General features: G+C 44.5%; 1 protein-coding gene across 2 annotated transcripts; it reads left to right on the top strand.

Moving 5' to 3' along the window:
* Positions 1 to 360: 360 nt before the first annotated feature.
* On the top strand, positions 361 to 3,701 carry LOC120974182 (F-box/FBD/LRR-repeat protein At1g16930-like). Of its 2 annotated transcripts, none has more exons than XM_045233301.1 (4): positions 361 to 1,967; positions 2,067 to 2,264; positions 2,408 to 2,683; positions 3,362 to 3,701. In XM_045233301.1, exons 1-4 carry the CDS (start codon positions 1,026 to 1,028, stop codon positions 3,383 to 3,385), a joined length of 1,440 nt encoding a protein of 479 aa, XP_045089236.1. In that variant the 5' UTR covers positions 361 to 1,025; the 3' UTR covers positions 3,386 to 3,701. The 2 variants fall into 2 exon arrangements, with proteins under 2 accessions (XP_045089236.1, XP_040256540.1); XM_040400606.2 differs by having other exon boundaries at positions 2,408 to 2,691.
* The last annotated feature ends 14,990 nt before the right edge of the window (positions 3,702 to 18,691 follow it).

The following is an 18,691-nucleotide window of genomic DNA, read 5'->3' as shown; positions in this document are numbered from 1 at the left end:
TATGGAAGTCTTCAAACATCCTAAATAGGTTATGCATCCTTGATTAGCTCCCGGAAAATGTTGCTAGAAAAAGAAAGGGATCCCATCAGGGCTCTAACAATATAGGATTCAAGAATAACTTTTTTAATTTCTTCCTCCAAAACGGGGCCAGGAGCACTGTTTTGGATTTTGTCCGGAATCTTCGAATTTCGTCCGGAATTCGCCCTTTTCGCCAGGGCCAGGTATGAGTATAGCCCGATCAAATCTTTCGGCCTTTGTAGAACTTCCAGCCCAACCCAAAGTAGCCCACGCACCTCTTTTTGGTATAAAAACTCAAGTTGAACCAGCCCCAACCCTAGTTCCACGTTTCCTCTCTTCGTTCCCTTCTGCGGCGGCTGTAGTCAACACAACCTCCGCCTCCGCCCAGCCTCCTCCTCCTCCAACACGGTAACACCCCACCTAGTCAAGGCTCAAGCACTCCTTCTCCTTCCCATGGAGGTTGTAGAGCGCGGCCGTGACAACGCCCGTGCATGAGGCGACCCTGTCGACGGCGGCCGTGGCGAGGCCACCTGAGGTCAAGGCTGCACTTGGGCGTCGACTGAGCCGGCGGCGCCGCCAAAAACATCGAGCGTGGCCACAATTTCTTTGATACAGTCTTGTTCTACCTAATTTCAAAAGGATTGACAAATTTCGGTCATTATCGCTCAAATTTCGGCCATTTTTCGTTCCAAATTTCAAATTTTGGTTTACTCTTTTCGTCCGGAATTCTCCTAAAATTTTCCGAAATGACGAATTTCGCCCATTTCACTAAGGTCCGGTAAAAAACAGAAAACAAAATCCAAAATCTTGTTCTTTTATTATTTCTCCACCACGAGCAGCTCATTCTCTGCCTAAGAGACTTTTTTCTCATTTCTTAATTTCTTTTTATTTTATTATTTCTCCACTGCGCATCGGCCCAGTCGCTTGCGCTTCCTTCCTCTTCCCCTTCCCTTGCATTTGCCTTTGCCATTTGCTACCTGCCGTTTGAGTTGCATCGGGGTTTTTCCATGGGGAGGTCGGGTAAAAGATCCGAACGTCCAGCCGACCTCATCAGCGTCCTCCCGGAGGATCTGCTTCTCCAGATCCTCGAGCATCTTGGCTCCGCCCGCGCCGCTGCGGGCACCAGCCTCCTCTCCCGCCGGTGGCGCGGCCTCTGGACCCGGCTCCCCAGCCTCACCCTCAGCCTCCACGACCTCCCGTTCGGCTCGATCCAGACTGCGCTCCACCGGGCCGCTCGTCCCGGTGTGTACATCTACCACCTCAACATCCGCGTCGCCGGCCAGGCCGGCATGATCGGCTCCGGGAGCTTCTCCTCGCTGCTCCTGAACGCTGCGAGTCTCTCGCCGGTGGAGCTGCGCCTCGCTCTCCCGCGGAACCTGCAAGTCTCCTGCATGGACGTGACACTGCCCAGCTTCCACCGCGCCACCTCCATGGATCTGCGCGCGCGGGCCCTCCACTTGACCGTGTTCGCAAAGCCACATGCGGTGAGCAATGGCTGCTATGTCCCCTTCCGCTCGCTGGAGAGGCTCTCCCTCTCGGGATGCCACATCGATCTGGCCACCTTCATCCCGTTCTGCCCGCGCCTGCGCGTGCTCCAGGTGAACACCACCGGTCTGATAGACATGGGCAACATTGCAATCCACTCCGCGTCGCTGGAGGAGCTCGTCGTGGAGCACGGCAACAGATGGACCCGCCGTGCCCATGTCAGCGTCGACTCCCCTGTGCTTAAGCAATTGACAGCGTCCTTCCATGCCTGCGGCAACATCGGGGTGTCCATCTTGGCACCAATGCTGGACAAGGTCTGGTGGCGGTGCTCGTATGCCAAGCCGATCTATGGGCTTGGTCTTTGGGGCCTCTCAGAGGTGGGCTTCAACACCGATGCTGGGAGAGGCGCCTGTGTGCAGCTCCCTAGCGTCCATGTCCTGTCCCTACACATATCTCCCGTCCAAGTATATATGTCTCATATCCTGCTTCTTCAATTTAGCGCAATTGCCGGCGAAACTAAACTTATCCAGGATGTCTTGTCGAACTGTTGTTTGTTGTTGCAGGATTCAGTTAGCTTTCCAAATGCAGATCTCAGCTTTGCGGCAGAGATCGATAAACATATGGTTACCAACTTCTCTGGTCTGGACCTACATCTCAGCACCAAGGGGCATATGTTTGGAACTTTTGTGCTGCATCTCCTTGGGATGCATCGGATTCATACAGCTTTACGGAACCTTAAGATTGTCCTGCTAAGATCAGAGGTAATTTATCGTACATTGTGCTTATGCATTTGGAATATATATATGCAGTACATGTTCAGCCAATAAGTTCGAGGTACATTCTTGCACTAATGTCCCAACAGAGGAACATCCATAATTTCTTTCTGTAATTCACATTCGTTTAGGTGAAAGATGCATGCCCGGTAAATTGTCTCTGTGATGAGCCTAAGAACTGGAGAACAGAAACTATCACCTTGGCTGATCTTGAAAACATGGAAATTGAAGGCATCGGCGGGGAAGATCACGAGTTTGATTTCTTGAAAGTGATATTTGGATGTGCTCCAGTGCTTAAAAGAGTGACTGTGAAGCTGTCAGATGGTGTCACTCCAAGTGTCGATTGGTGCACAAAAGTAAACAACATCTTCATGGCATATCCTTCCGTCGAATGCAACGCTGATCTGGTAAGCAGGTATGATGCATGGTTAGCATACTCAATAGTTGCAAAAAGTTGTTTTATGGTTGTACAGTTTATAAGTCTAAGCTCACCGTTTAGCCCGGTACCTTTATTTTGATCTGAAATGTGTCAGTGACATGGCAATATCTGTTCAAGTCTGACTTAGTTTTAGCTTGGTTCTGCCCTCTTTGTTTGCTGAAAAATCGGCACTGTGATGGTCCGCATGCATGCTTCAGCAATGTTCTTCGTGTTTTATGCTAGTCTTTTTCTTAGGTTCAGTTTCCCTTTAACGCAGACGCAGGCCAAGGGGACTAAAACCCATTTATTTTATATCCATACCATCAACTTTGGTCTACACATATACTCTCTCCGTCCCATAATATAAGAGCGTTGTTGACACTACACTAGTGTCAGATGCTATACTACTTTTCTTATCAGATGCTATGCTGTTTTTCTTATCAGATGCTATACTGTTTTTCTAGTCCACCGAAGTCTGGTTGTGACCGCACTCCAATAGTTGGCTGAATATGCTCAGATTTTTCTTTGTGAACCTTTTAGTTCACTATGCCATCTTCCTTAACTTTGTCACCCTGTTGCTTTGTGCATTTTTCTCTGTAATTACAAGGACAGACTTCATATCTGTATGTGACTGAAACTGGTCTTGTTTTACCTCCTCTGCCTGCAGGGCCAAAGCTGTACGTTGACATGATTGTCTGCGGATTCAGGGTGCTCATTAACAAGATCGTCCTCTGCGACGCCGACCAACTCCTATCTGTTTCAGGATCTTGCTTAATGGCTTCAATCTATGCTACCTCCTGTTGTTTTGCCACTGTAGTGGAGCTACAGACTTGAAGTGGTGCAGTCTCTGATGTAATTCCTAGCATGGTTTCTATTGCCTTCAAATGTGGTACTGACTCCTTTTGGTCGGCTGGTCTGAATATTAGATTTTTAAGTATCTCAAGTTCTCAACCAATGTTGTCCAAGTGATGCCATGTTAAGTACTTACGCCAATGGCTTACATTGAAGAGCGGTGGCACGAGGCTTCTCTTGCTGGTCAAAATTAAGATGGACCTAATCATGTTTGTGCTTCTTCTTTTCTCCAATATAGCATTATTAGTGCCAGCGATTGCATGCCTCGATGGAGCTTACACGTTGCACGCTTCTGCAATATTTATGTCAAGCCACATATATGTTCAACGTGCATCCTTTTCAAATACTTCCTCCGTCCGAAATTACTTATCACGGAAATGGATGTATCTAGATGTATTTCTATCCATTTTTGCGAAAAGTAATTTTGGACAGATGGAGTATTACATTTGCCTCTCCTAGTATTCGGCTATTCGCAGAGCAAGAGTTATTTTTACGGCTCCTGTGATCAGGCAGTATTCGAATAACCCTTTGTAGGAGGATTCTTTTTCTTTATGCGCCCTATGTTGAACAAAAAATTATCAAAATGTTTATTGAGCTCTCAAAAAAATTCTAAAATGTTTGCAACGGATAGGGGTAATAACTATTGTACTGTATAAGTCTGTTTAGAAGGGAAATGGTTTTCTTCAACCTTGTGGTTGATGCGCTCGCTTCGATTCTGGACTTGGCCAAGCGCGCAGGTCACATCAGGGGGATTTGCCCCCATTTGGTGGCCCATGGGGGTTTGACCCACCTTCAATATGCGGATGACACCATTATGATGGTTGAAGGGTCCGACGAAGATATTCAGAACCTCAAATTCCTCCTCCTTTGCTTCCAGGAAATGTCGGGCCTCAAGATAAACTTTGCCAAGAGCGAGGTAATGGTCTTGGGATATTCTCAAGGGGAGGCCCAGCGGATTGCTAACCGTTTGAACTGCCGCTTGGGGTCCTTCCCGATGACCTATCTTGGCATGCCCCTCAGTGACGCACAGCTCCAGGAGAAGGACTTCCGTCCAATTATCGCCAAGCTCCAACCTAGAATGGAGCCTTGGCAAGGGAGATGGCTTTCCAAAGCCGCTCAAGTGATTCTAATGAACTCCTCCCTTATTAGCTTATTGATGTATATCATGAGATTCTATAGTCTACACGAATCCCTCCATCATGAAGTTACCAAACTACTCTCCTGATTCTTTTGGGCGGGCGAGAACAATAAACAGAAGTACCACATGGTCAAGTGGTCCGAGATCTGTAAACCGAAGGACCAGGGAGGCTTGGGGGTTATTTCCTATAAGCGAATGAATATCACCCTCCTGTCCAAATGGCTTTGCCGGATCCAGACTGAGGAGGGTGGCCTATGGCTTCAGATTATCCGTGGGAAGTACCTTCGCGGGCAACCGCTTGCGTTTGCGTCTAGGTCTGGAGGTTCCCAAGTCTGGCAATCGGTGATCCCTCTGTTACCGGTCATGCGCATTGGGACCTCCATCCAGATAGGCTCCGGTGATGCCACCCTATTTTGGCTGGACAGATGGGCGGGTTCCCACCCCTTTGCAGATCGTTTTTTTGCGCTTTTCTCTATCTGTGTACGCCCACAGATCTCCGTGGCTGCGGCCCTAGTGAATCTAGGCGCGATTGCCTTCCGCCGCACCTTCGGGGCGGTTGAACTCGCGCAATGGGAGGAGTTACTTGAGTGTGTTGCCCTACACTCCCCCTCCCTGGAGCCGGATGCACTTTCTTGGCACCTCGAGCCAAGCGGTAGATTTTCGACTAGATCTCTTTACCAGGCGATTGTTCCCACTCCTGGTCCAGTGGAGCTAGCGGTGCTTTGGGAAATCAAACTCCCCCTGAAGATCCTTATATTTTTATGGCAATGGGTTAGAGGACGCCTCCCCTCAGGCACTGAGGTCCGTAAGCGTAATGAACCTGGGGATGGTGTCTGCCCCATTTGTCTGGTACCGGAAGATTGCAACCACATCTTCTTCCGGTGCCCGGCAGCTCAGTTCTTATGGAGTTGCTTCCGGGAGGTGGTTGGGAGCACGTGGTGCCATGACAACCTCCCAGATTTGTTCGGGGAGGTCTTTAGGCTCCTCGGGTCTAGGCGCGCCCCTATTTGGGTCGCGCTAGGTACCCTTGCCTGGTCCCTTTGGTGTACCCGCAATAAATTAGTCATTGATACGTCTCCAACGTATCTATAATTTTTGATTGTTCCATGCTATTATATTATCTGTTTTGGATGTTTATGGGCTTTATTAAACACTTTTATATTATTTTTGGGACTAACCTATTGACCCAGAGCCCAGTGCCAGTTCCTGTTTTTTCCTTTGTTTCAGTGTTCCAAACAAAAGGAATATCAAACGGAGTCGAAACGGAATGAAACCTTCTGGAGAAGTTATTTTTGGAAAGAAAGCAACCCGGGAGACATGGAGTCCACGTCAAGAAAGCAACAAGGAAGGCACGAGGCAGGGGGGCGCGCCCTCCACCCTCGTGGGCCCCTCGTGGCTCCCCTGGCGTATTTCTTCCTCCTATATATACCAATATACCCTAAAACCATCGGGGAACAGAATAGATCGGGAGTTCCGCCGCCGCAAGCCTCTGTAGCCACCAAAAACCAATCGGGACCCTGTTCCGGCACCCTGCCGGAGGGGGCCGGGGAACCCTCACCGGTGGCCATCTTCATCATCCCGGCGCTCTCCATGACGAGGAGGGAGTAGTTCACCCTCGGGGCTGAGGGTATGTACCAGTAGCTATGTGTTTGATCTCTCTCTCTCTCGTGTTCTTGATTTGGCACGATCTTGATGTATCGCAAGCTTTGCTATTATAGTTGGATCTTATGTTGCTTCTCCCCCTATACTCTCTTGTAATGGATTGAGTTTTCCCTTTGAAGTAATCTTATCGGATTGAGTCTTTAATGATTTGAGAACACTTGATGTATGTCTTGCCATGCGTATCTATGGTGACAATGGGATATCACGTGATTCACTTGATGTATGTTTTGGTGATCAACATGCAGGTTCCGCCCATGAACCTATGCATAGGGGTTGGCACACGTTTTCGTCTTGATTCTCCGGTAGAAACATTGGGGCACTCTTTGAAGTTCTTTGTGTTGGTTGAATAGATGAATCTGAGATTGTGTGATGCATATCGTGTAATCATACCCACGGATACTTGAGGTGACATTGGAGTATCTAGGTGACATTAGGGTTTTGGTTGATTTGCGTCTTAAGGTGTTATTCTAGTACGAACTCTAGGGCTGTTTGTGACACTTATAGGAATAGCCCAACGGATTGATTGGAAAGAATAACTTTGAGGTGGTTTCGTACCCTACCATAATCTCTTCGTTTGTTCTCCGCTATTAGTGACTTTGGAGTGACTCTTTGTTGCATGTTGAGGGATAGTTATATGATCCAATTATGTTATTATTGTCGAGAGAACTAGCACTAGTGAAAGTATGAACCCTAGGCCTTGTTTCCTAGCATTGCAATACCGTTTACGCTCACTTTTATCGCTTGCTACCTTGCTGTTTTTATATTTTCAGATTACAAAAACCTTTATCTACCATCCATATTGCACTTGTATCACCATCTCTTCGCCGAACTATTGGGTGTGTTGGGGACACAAGAGACTCTTTGTTATTTGGTTGCAGGGTTGCTTGAGAGAGACCGTCTTCATCCTACGCCTCCCACGAATTGATAAACCTTAGGTCATCCACTTGAGGGAAATTTGCTACTGTCCTACAAACCTCTGCACTTGGAGGCCCAACAACGTCTACAAGAAGAAGGTTGCGTAGTAGACATCAAGCTCTTTTCTGGCGCCGTTGCCGGGGAGGTGAGTGCTTGAAGGTATATCTTTAGATCTTGCAATCGAATCTTTTAGTTTCTTGTTTTATCACTAGTTTAGTCTATAAAAGAAAATTACAAAAAAATGGAATTGAGTGTGTCTCATACGCTTCATCTTTTTAATATCTTTCGTGAGTATGATGGAAAGGAAAATTGTGCCAAAGTGCTTGAAGAAGAATTACATAGAATGCTTGGCATAAAATATGTGAATGATGAGCATGATTGCAATGTTTTTAGTATGAATTCTTTGAATACCCATGATGCTAATGATATGCAAAGCCACAAGCTTGGGGAAGCTATGTTTGATGAAGATGATATTTTTTGTCCCCCAAGCTTTGATGAGCAAATTTACTGTGATGAAAGCATGCCTCCTATCTATGATGATTATTGTGATGACACGTATGCTATAAAGAATAAAGATAACCATGAAACTTGTCATCATGATTTTACTTTTCAATTGGATTATGCTTCACATGATAGTTATTTTGTTGAGTTTGCTCCCACTACTATTGATGAGAAAAAATTTGCTTATGTGGAGAGTAGTAAAATTTCTATGCAAGTAGATCATGAAAAGAATGCTTTAGGTGCTGGTTATATTGTTGAATTCATTCATGATGCTACTGAAAATTATTATGAGGGAGGAATATATGCTTGTAGGAATTGCAATAATATCAAGTTTCCTCCCTATGTGCTTAAAGTTTTGAAGTTATGCTTGTTTTGCCTTCCTATGCTAGTTGATTATTGTTCCCATAAGTTGTTTGCTCACAAAATCCCTATGCATAGGAAGTGGGTTAGACTTAAATGTGCTTGCCATGTGTTTCATGATGCTCTCTTTATGTTTCAATTCTTATCTTTTATGCGAGCATCATTGAAATCATCATGCCTAGCTAGGGGCATTAAACGTTAGCGCTTGTTGGGAGGCAACCCAATTTTATATTAGTTTTTTGCTTTTTGCTTCTGTTTAGTAATAAATAAATCATCTAGCCTCTGGTTAGATGTAGTTTTATGTTTTAATTAGTGTTTGTGCCAAGTAAGACCTATAGGATCTTCTTGGATGATAGTTATTTGATCTTGCTGAAAATTCCAGAAACTTTCTGTTCACGAAAACAATTGTTTAAAATCACCAGAACATGATAAAATACTGATTCCAATTGCAGCAGATCAATAATCAAATTATCTAGGTCTTCATATTTAGGTAGATTTTTCTGGGTTCCAGAAGTTTGCGTTAGTTACAGATTAATACAGACTGTTCTGTTTTTGACAGATTCTGTTTTTCGTGTGTTGTTTGCTTATTTTGATGAGTCTATGGCTAGTAAAATAGTTTATAAACCATAGAGAAGTTGGAATAAAGTAAGTTTAACACCAATATAAATAAAGAATGAGTTCATTGCAGTACCTTGAAGTGATGTTTTGTTTTCTTTTGCTAACGGAGCTTACGAGTTTTCTGTTGAGTGTTGTGTTGTGAAGTTTTCATGTTTTGGGTAAAGATTCGATGGACTATGGAATAAGGAGTGGCAAGAGCCTAAGCTTGGGGATGCCCAAGGCACCCCAAGGTAATATTCAAGGACAACCAAGAGCCTAATCTTGGGGATGCCCCGGAAGGCATCCCCTCTTTCGTCTTCATTCATCGGTAACTTTACTTGGAGCTATATTTTTATTCACCACATGATATATGTTTTGCTTGGAGCGTCATTTTATTTTCTTTAGCTTTCCTTGCTGTTTGAATAAAATACTAAGATCTAAAATTATTAAATGGGAGAGTCTTCACATAGTTGTATAATTATTCGACTACTCATTGATCTTCACTTATATCTTTCGGAGTAGTTTGTCATTTGCTCTAGTGCTTCACTTATATCCTTTTAGAGCACAATGGTGGTATTATTTTGAAGAAATAGATGAACTCTCATGCTTCACTTATATTATTTTGAGAGTCTTCAAACAGCATGGTAATTTTCTTTGGTTATGAATTTAGTCCTAATATGATGGGCATCCAAGAGGGATATAATAAAAACTTTCATATAAAGTGCATTGAATACTATGAGAAGTTTGATTCCTTATGATTGTTTTGAGATATGAAGATGGTGATATTAGAGTCATGCTAGTTGAGTAGTTGTGAATTTGATAAATACTTGTTCTAAAGTTTGTGATTCCCGTAGCATGCACGTATGGTGAACCGTTATGTGATGAAGTCGGAGCATGATTTATTTATTGATTGTCCTCCTTATGAGTGGCGGTCGGGGACGAGCTATGGTCTTTTCCTACCAATCTATCCCCCTAGGAGCATGCGCGTAGTACTTTGTTTCGATAACTAATAGATTTTTCCAATAAGTATGTGAGTTCTTTATGACTAATGTTGAGTCCATGGATTATACGCACTATCACCCTTCCACCATTGCTAGCCTCTCTAGTACCGCGCAACTTTCACCGGTATCATACACCCACCATATACCTTCCTCAAAACAGCCACCATACCTACCTATTATGGCATTTCCATAGCCATTCCGAGATATATTGCCATACAACTTTCCACCGTTCCGTTTATTATGACACGCTCCATCATTGTCATATTGCTTTGCATGATCATGTAGTGGACATCGTATTTGTGGAAAAGCCACCGTTCATAATTCTTTCATACATGTCACTCATGAGTCATTGCACATCCCGGTACACCGCCGGAGGCATTCATATAGAGTCATATTTTGTTCTAAGTATCAAGTTTTAATTCTTGAGTTGTAAATAAATAAAAGTGTGATGATCATCATTATTAGAGCATTGTCCCAGTGAGGAAAGGATGATGGAGACTATGATTCCCCCACAAGTCGGGATGAGACTCCGGACGAAAAATAAAAAAAGGGAAAAAAAGAGGCCAAAAAAAAGAGAGAAAAGGCCCAAAAAAAATAAATAAATAAATGAGAGAAAAAGAGAGAAGGGACAATGCTACTATCCTTTTACCACACTTGTGCTTCAAAGTAGCACCATAATCTTCATGATAGAGAGTCTCCTATGTTGTCACTTTCATATACTAGTGGGAATTTTACATTATAGAACTTGGCTTGTATATTCCAATGATGGGCTTCCTCAAAATGCCCTAGGTCTTCGTGAGCAAGCAAGTTGGATGCGCACCCACTTAGTTTCTTTTGTTGAGCTTTCATATACTTATAGCTCTAGTGCATCCGTTGCATGGCAATCCCTACTCACTCACATTGATAACTATTGATGGGCATCTCCATAGCCCGTTGATACGCCTAGTTGATGTGAGACTAGCTTCTCCTTTTTTGTCTTCTCCACAACCACCATTCTATTCCACATATAGTGCTATGTCCATGGCTCACGCTCATGTATTGCATGAAGATTGAAAAAGTTTGAGAATACCAAAAGTATGAAACAATTGCCTTGCTTGTCATCGGGGTTGTGCATGATTTAAATATTTTGTGTGATGAAGATAGAGCATAGCTAGACTATATGATTTTGTAGGGATAGCTTTCTTTGGCCATGTTATTTTGAGAAGACATGATTGCTTGTTAGTATGCTTGAAGTATTATTGTTTTCATGTCAATATTAAACTTTTATCTTGAATCTTATGGATCTAAATATTCTTGCCACAACAAAGAGAATTACATTGATAAATATGTTAGGTAGCATTCCACATCAAAAATTCTGTTTTTATCATTTACCTACTCGAGGACGGGCAGGAATTAAGCTTGGGGATGCTGATACGTCTCCAACGTATCTATAATTTTTTATTGTTCCATGCTATTATATTATCTATTTTGGATGTTTATGGGCTTTATTAAGCACTTTTATATTATTTTTGGGACTAACCTATTGACCCAGAGCCCAGTGCCAGTTCCTGTTTTTTCCTTTGTTTCAGTGTTTCGAAGAAAAGGAATATCAAACGGAGTCGAAACGGAATGAAACCTTCTGGAGAAGTTATTTTTGGAAAGAAAGCAACCCGGGAGACTTGGAGTCCACGTCAAGAAAGCAACGAGGAAGGCACGAGGCAGGGGGGCGCACCCACCCCCCTGGGCGCACCCTCCACCCTCGTGGGCCCCTCGTGGCTCCCCTGACGTATTTCTTCCTCCTATATATACACCAATATACCCTAAAACCATCGGGGAACAGAATAGATCGGGAGTTCCACCGCCGCAAGTCTCTGTAGCCACCAAAAACCAATCGGGACCCTGTTCCGGCACCCTGCCGGAGGGGGGGAACCCTCACCGGTGGCCATCTTCATCATCCCGGCGCTCTCCATGACGAGGAGGGAGTAGTTCACCCTCGGGGCTGAGGGTATGTACCAGTAGCTATGTGTTTGATCTCTCTCTCTCTCGTGTTCTTGATTTGGCACGATCTTGATGTATCGCGAGCTTTGCTATTATAGTTGGATCTTCTGTTGCTTCTCCCCCTCTACTCTCTTGTAATGGATTGAGTTTTCCCTTTGAAGTAATCTTATCGGATTGAGTCTTTAATGATTTGAGAACACTTGATGTATGTCTTGCCGTGCGTATCTGTGGTGACAATGGGATATCACGTGATTCACTTGATGTATGTTTTGGTGATCAACATGCAGGTTCCGCCCATGAACCTATGCATAGGGGTTGGCACACGTTTTCATCTTGATTCTTCGGTAGAAACTTTGGGGCACTCTTTGAAGTTCTTTGTGTTGGTTGAATAGATGAATCTGAGATTGTGTGATGCATATCGTATAATCATACCCACGGATACTTGAGGTGACATTGGAGTATCTAGGTGACATTAGGGTTTTGGTTGATTTGCGTCTTAAGGTGTTATTCTAGTGCGAACTCTAGGGCTGTTTGTGACACTTATAGGAATAGCCCAACGGATTGATTGGAAAGAATAACTTTGAGGTGGTTTCGTACCCTACCATAATCTCTTCGTTTGTTCCCCCCTATTAGTGACTTTGGAGTGACTCTTTGTTGCATGTTGAGGGATAGTTATATGATCCAATTATGTTATTATTGTTGAGAGAACTTGCACTAGTGAAAGTATGAACCCTAGGCCTTGTTTCCTAGCATTGCAATACCGTTTACGCTCATTTTTATCGCTTGCTACCTTGCTGTTTTTATTTTTTCAGATTACAAAAACCTTTATCTACCATCCATATTGCCCTTGTATCACCATCTCTTCGCCGAACTAGTGCACCTATACAATTTACCATTGTATTGGGTGTGTTGTGGACACAAGAGACTCTTTGTTATTTGGTTGCAGGGTTGCTTGAGAGAGACCATCTTCATCCTACGCCTCCCACGGATTGACAAACCTTAGGTCATCCACTTGAGGGAAATTTGCTACTGTCCTACAAACCTCTGCACTTGGAGGCCCAACAACGTCTACAAGAAGAAGGTTGCGTAGTAGACATCAGTCATCGAACGAGTGATTCCGTCTCGCGTGACTGATGTGATCTACAAAATGTGTGGCTTCTTGCAGCTCTGGAGACCGCTTAGTAAGCGGAGCGACCGAGGCGTCATCGACAACATCATGGCGGGTCTACGTGCCTCGGCAGCGTCTTTTGCTCCTCCTCCACCGCCACCACCTCCTCCTCCCGAGCCGGATTAGTGTCTCCTTTTAGCTTTATTTGGGGCTTGTCTTCCTGTGCCCCTAGCATGATTCTATGACTTATTGTACTTGACCTTGTGACTTTGGATGCTTGGTGGTATGCTTTATAATATAAAGCGGGGGGAAACCCTTTTTCTCAATGGTTTTCTTTCAAGCCTTTGCATTAAAAAAGAAAGAAAAGGGTTGAAATAGGACACTCCAGTCTGCACTGGTCTGAATTGGTTGTTTTTGCACATATAGGAAAAAAGTATATATTTCAATGAAATTTTGCAGTTTCACATGATATTGCAGTAGTTGCACATGCTATTATATTTTCCAACTTTTTTATTGCAATGGTAGAAAAAATCCATTATTTATACTAGTGTAAAATGTGTAATCTGCTGGTATTAACAGTCAGTCAATCATCGATGAGTAGCAAATAGTTTAGATAGTTATTATTTCCTGTGATCCAAAATAAGTGTTGTGGTTTTAGTTCAAAGGGAGTAGTATTTACCCAGGCATATAATCGATCAACAAAGGAGACGACAAGTCACCAAAGTATCCAAAAGAGAGGGGTTCAAGATGAAATTGTACGTGTTCTCAAGGAACTACTAGCTTCTCCATGTCCTCTATCGACTCGCTGCGCCTGCACCAGCCACCTCTCCTGCTTGTGGTGCCACATACGGAGACACCTCACCAACACCTTGGTGCGATGTCGCACTTGGCTCGCTCCAAGTGGCGATTGGGTCGATCCTTGTCCCTACTTGGCATGCATATGTATCCCCGAAAAAAGACGCGTAACAAGAGTATAACCTTAGAAACAATATTCCATTATTGGCTCCACTATGAAGTCGTGAGATCATGGCTCCGCATAGAGAACCTCTCCCACTTTACCATTCAGGGGATTAAGCATTGGTGCATACCAATCTGTTAGATCATGTATCTCCACCCAAATATCTATATGGTTCAAAGCAATTGTGGTGGATTTTGTAAACTCATCATATGGCACAAAAATATCATAACAAGTTTTTTTTCCCTACGCACGCGGCTAGGGTTTACCTCCTCCTAGGCGATCGCGATCGCCCCAGAGTTCGCTCTTCATGTCGTCGGCGGGCTAGGTTTCGGGGCGTCCCAACGGACCGCTCTCCCTTCCTCAGACGGGATGTCATCTCCCTCGGACGCTCACTCCGCCGCGAGCGGCGGCGGCGCGGCGGCCGGTAACCCTGATCTTGGCGATTTCTTCAATCAGTTAGACCTTAACGATGAGGACTTCGATGATGTCGAGATTGATGTGGATGATCCAGAGATCAATGAAAGTGTCAGATGGCTTGCCCTAGCTAGGGTTCACACGGAGAAAAACTTCAGTCAATCAGCGTTCTACAAGGACATGTGTGCGGCTTGGAACCCAACGCAGAGTGTAAGATTCAAACCAGTTGGTCCAAATCGGTACGTCGTCCAAGCGTCTTGCCTGGGGGATTGGGAGCGCATGATGGTGCAAGGGCCTTGGCTGTTTCGCAACTTGGCTGTTTTGATGTGTCCATACGATGGGTTTAGTAAAACAGATGAGATAAAAAAATTTCATATGCCGATTTGGCTTCAGATCCATAAGCTGCCAGAGGCATATTGCAAGTAGTCGGTAGTGGAAAAACTTCTGAAAGATGTTGGGGAAATTTTGCATATGCGTTTAAATGGGAACACCCGTGGGGATTATGTCAGGGTGCGAGTGAAGCATGATATTCAACGTCCTCTGACAAAATTTGTGAGTATAGTTCGTGCTAAGGAACGACAAGTTTACCTTGTGAGATATGAGAAGCTAGTAAGATTCTGCAAGGTATGCGGCCTCATTGGACATGTGTTTAAGGAATGCGTTCTGGATATTCATGATGAGAAGAAAATGAAGTACGGCGATTGGTTGTATGTAGACGGGCCTAATCAGGGTAGGATGGAGAATCAACCATCCAGGACAAACATGGCTGCTCGCCCTAGTGCAAGGCAGGAGCCCCCACATGTTACGGAAGGGAAGAATAATGCGAGGCAAGAGGATTTCGACCCTGCACTTGCAGATACTGCTTCTAGTCCAAGGAAGCCAGCAGGTATGGGGATGGAGTTAGACAAGGACCCAAGGAAGAGACTAAATATAGATGATGTTGTAAACTCAGGCCATCCTAACAACGACTCCACCTTATTGGCAATTACAGATGGGAGTGGTGCTGATCAGAAGGAAGGGAACTCCCGTACAAGTAGGACAAGCAGCAAACGTGTGAAGACGGGAAAGGAAAGTGGAAACCAAGTGATATCGGCGGCCTCCCTTGAGGAGGACCGCCGGATGGAATGAATGTCCTCGATTGGAACTGCCGGGTGGTGGGAAACCGCGGGACAGTCCGGGAGGTGTTGGCCCTCGTCAAAGCCAATGACCCCAAGCTAGTCTTCTTAAGCAAGACTAGACAAGATGTGGTTAGAGTGGAAAGCTCAAGTAGAGGTTAGGTTTAATAGGATTTCATGGTGTTAGTAGTAATGGTAAAAGTGGATGTTTGGCTCTTTTCTGGGATGAGTCATTGTCCGTGACAGTACTTGATGCATGCCGTCGTTATATTGATGTTCGTATTGAGGATGTTGGACGAGGAACCTCATGGAGAGGGACTTTTGTCTATGGGTTGAGAACAGGCAAGTCATGTGGGATCATCTAGCTCATCTCACAGCAGCTTCGCAGGAACCTTGGCTTGTCTGTGCGGATTACAATGAAGCTTTGTGGCAACATGAGCATCTCTCGCGATCTCTGCAGTCGGAGACGCAGATGTCAACCTTTAGGGACTGTCTACTGCTTTTTGAGCTCATGGACTTGGGATTTGCAGGTATCCCATATACATATAATAATGGACAGGACGGTGATCGCAATGTTCAAGTCAGGCTAGACCGTGCTTGTGCGGATGAAAACTGGAAGGACGTGTTTCCAGCGACGAGAGTATTGCACCTTGCATCGCCCTGTTCAGATCATTGTCCCCTACTAATCCAATTGGGGGATGTTCAAGCCTTTCGAAAGAAAGGAAACACGCCGCGGTACGAAATCATGTGGGAGCGCCATCAAGGTCTTCCAGACATGGTAGCTACTTCATGGGTGAAACATAAGCCGAATGGAGGGCTCGGTTCAGTGGTTGCATCATTGAAATAGGTTATGAAGGATTTGAAAGAATGGAGTAGAAACAACTTTGGTAATGTTTTGAAAGAAATAGAAGAGCTGAGGAATCAACTAGCTGCATTACAATTAGCTGGGGCCGATCGGTCCCATATCCGGAATAAGATGAATCAGTTGGATGAACTCCTATATAGAGAAGAAATGATGTGGCTGCAGTGGTCACGTATTACGTGGCTAAAGGAAGGTGAACGTAACACGAAATACCTGCACCGTAGAGCAATCTGTAGGGTGAGGAGGAATCATATTCAGCGCCTAAAAAAGATGGATGGCTCTTGGTGCTCTGTACCTTCAGATATGGAGAGGATGGTGCAGTCATACTTCAAGGAAATATACACCAAAGACCCTACTCTTGATCCATCTACCGTCTTGGACAGTATCCAACAGAGAGTTACTGTAAGTGCATCTAGTGCCCCTTAGTGATTTTGGTGTATTGAAGACTTATAGGTTAAGGGACTAATGCGTTTGTGAGTGTACACAGATCTATAAGTCTATGAGGAGTTTGATAATTACAGAGAAAGTCGACCCCTAAAAATGAAGTTCTTCGACTGAAGACTTTGGATTTCTGAAGACTTTGAAAGTGAAGAAATTGGTGTGACCTTGAAGACTTGGTATTCATTTGAGGAACATGAAGCGTGAAGACTTTTGTTTTCGTAGTTTCATTTTCTCTTTCTTGAGTCATAGGAAACATCATACTGTTAAAGAGGGTCGAGGAAATACTAAGGAAAAATTTCATGTGATGCTCAACTCAAAATCCTACACCTACCAATCCCTTCGAGTGAAGCCATTGGAAATCTCATACAGTTCACTCATATTCTTCAGTGACAGAGACAAAGTTCTTCTGGTCTCTGAGGAATTTGTTCTGACTGAGGAGTTAGGAATTTGCCAGTGCGGATTGCCTACACAGTGAGGAACATGATAGCCCTGAGGAATTTGATACTCAAATTTCCGACCGTTGATGTGCTATGCGCCAGCTGTCCCAAAATATCTACCCACCTAACGGTCATATGATTGAAGGGCATTTATGTCTTATCATGCGGGCTGCTCCCTAGGCTATAAATAGCCGACCCCCTACAACCACTAGCTGGTTGGCTGCTCCGAGAGAAACTGACACTTGTCATTTGAGAGCGTCCCATCCTCCGAGGACTTTGAGCGAAAATCATCAAGTGAGGAAAAACCCCAAACTCAAACACCTACAAACCCAAAGTGATTGAGCATCACTGAAGTGATTGATCCTGCGTGGATCCGACGCTTGTTACCTTTGAAGACTGTGCTTCTTCCAGACGGTTAGGCGTCATGGTCTAGAGCATCCAAGAGGAAATTGTGGATCGCCGAGTGACCGAGTTTGTGAAGGTTTGGAAGTCACCTGAAGACTTACCACGAGTGATTGGACGAGGTCTGTGTGACCTTAGTTCAAGGAGAATACGGTGAGGACTGTGTGTCCGGGACTGGGTGTTCTCAGGTTTAAATACCTAGCCGCTCCAACCAGACGTATAACTGAGATAGCAGTTGGAACTGGTCTACCAAATCATTGTCTTCACCAAGCCAACTGGTTCTAATTTCCTCAACTCCTCCATTTCCTCATTACTATGTTGTATGCTTGTTCATATCTGTGTTTGAAGACTTTGACTGAAGACTTTCTCAATCTCCTCAGTTCAATTTCCTCAGTCTGTTTGTCTTCATCCTGTGTTATCCTGTGTTTACGCTTTCTGTACTCTATGCTTGTTTTCATTTCATCACGATGACTATGCTTGTGTTCTGCTATGCATACGTTTGAGTACTTATTCCGCTACAAGTAGTTCTTCGCTAAGGAATTTCCTCACCCACAAATTCCTCAGTGAAGAATTTATAAAAATCGCCTATTCACCCCCCTCTAGTCGATATAACGCACTTTCAATTGGTATCAGAGCAAGGTACTCCCTTGTTCTGTGTGATTTTTGTTTAACCACCTCAAGTTTTAGTTACGTCAGCCGCAGGTATGATTAAGGTCTCTGCCGGGTGTCCTACCTTCGATGGGACGGACTACCCCTACTGGAAGAATAAGATCCGAATGCATCTTGAGGCAATTGATAACGATCTCTAGTATGTTGTGGAAAAAGGTGTTCCCTCTGTCTCACCCTCACTGAACGCTGCCGATGTGAAGAGATTCAAGCAACTCGATTCTCAAGCGAAGAATATCATATGTGGCCATCTGAGCAAAGGACAGTATGGAAGAGTGAGTGCTTTGGAAACTGCTAAGCTTATCTGGGATAGGCTGTCCAAAGTAAATGAAGGAGTCTCAACACAGCGTGACTCTCGAGTTGATGTTCTTCGCAATCTGTTCAACCGCTTCAAAAGACTCGACAATGAGAATGTTCAACAAACCTTCGATCGCCTCACTGACATCTCAAATGAGCTTCAAGCACTTGGTGCCACTGACATCACCGACCACGAGGTGGTGAAGAAACTGCTGAGATCGCTTGATTCCTCATTTCATACTCTGGCCTTGATGATACAAGAGCGTGCTGATTACAAGTCACTTGATCCCGCAG

Source organism: Aegilops tauschii, chromosome 2, assembly GCF_002575655.3.
Source record: "Aegilops tauschii subsp. strangulata cultivar AL8/78 chromosome 2, Aet v6.0, whole genome shotgun sequence".
Classification (NCBI taxonomy): domain Eukaryota; kingdom Viridiplantae; phylum Streptophyta; class Magnoliopsida; order Poales; family Poaceae; genus Aegilops; species Aegilops tauschii.
The sequence above is the reverse complement of the archived record's forward strand: the minus strand, read 5'-3'. Positions and strand labels throughout refer to the sequence as shown.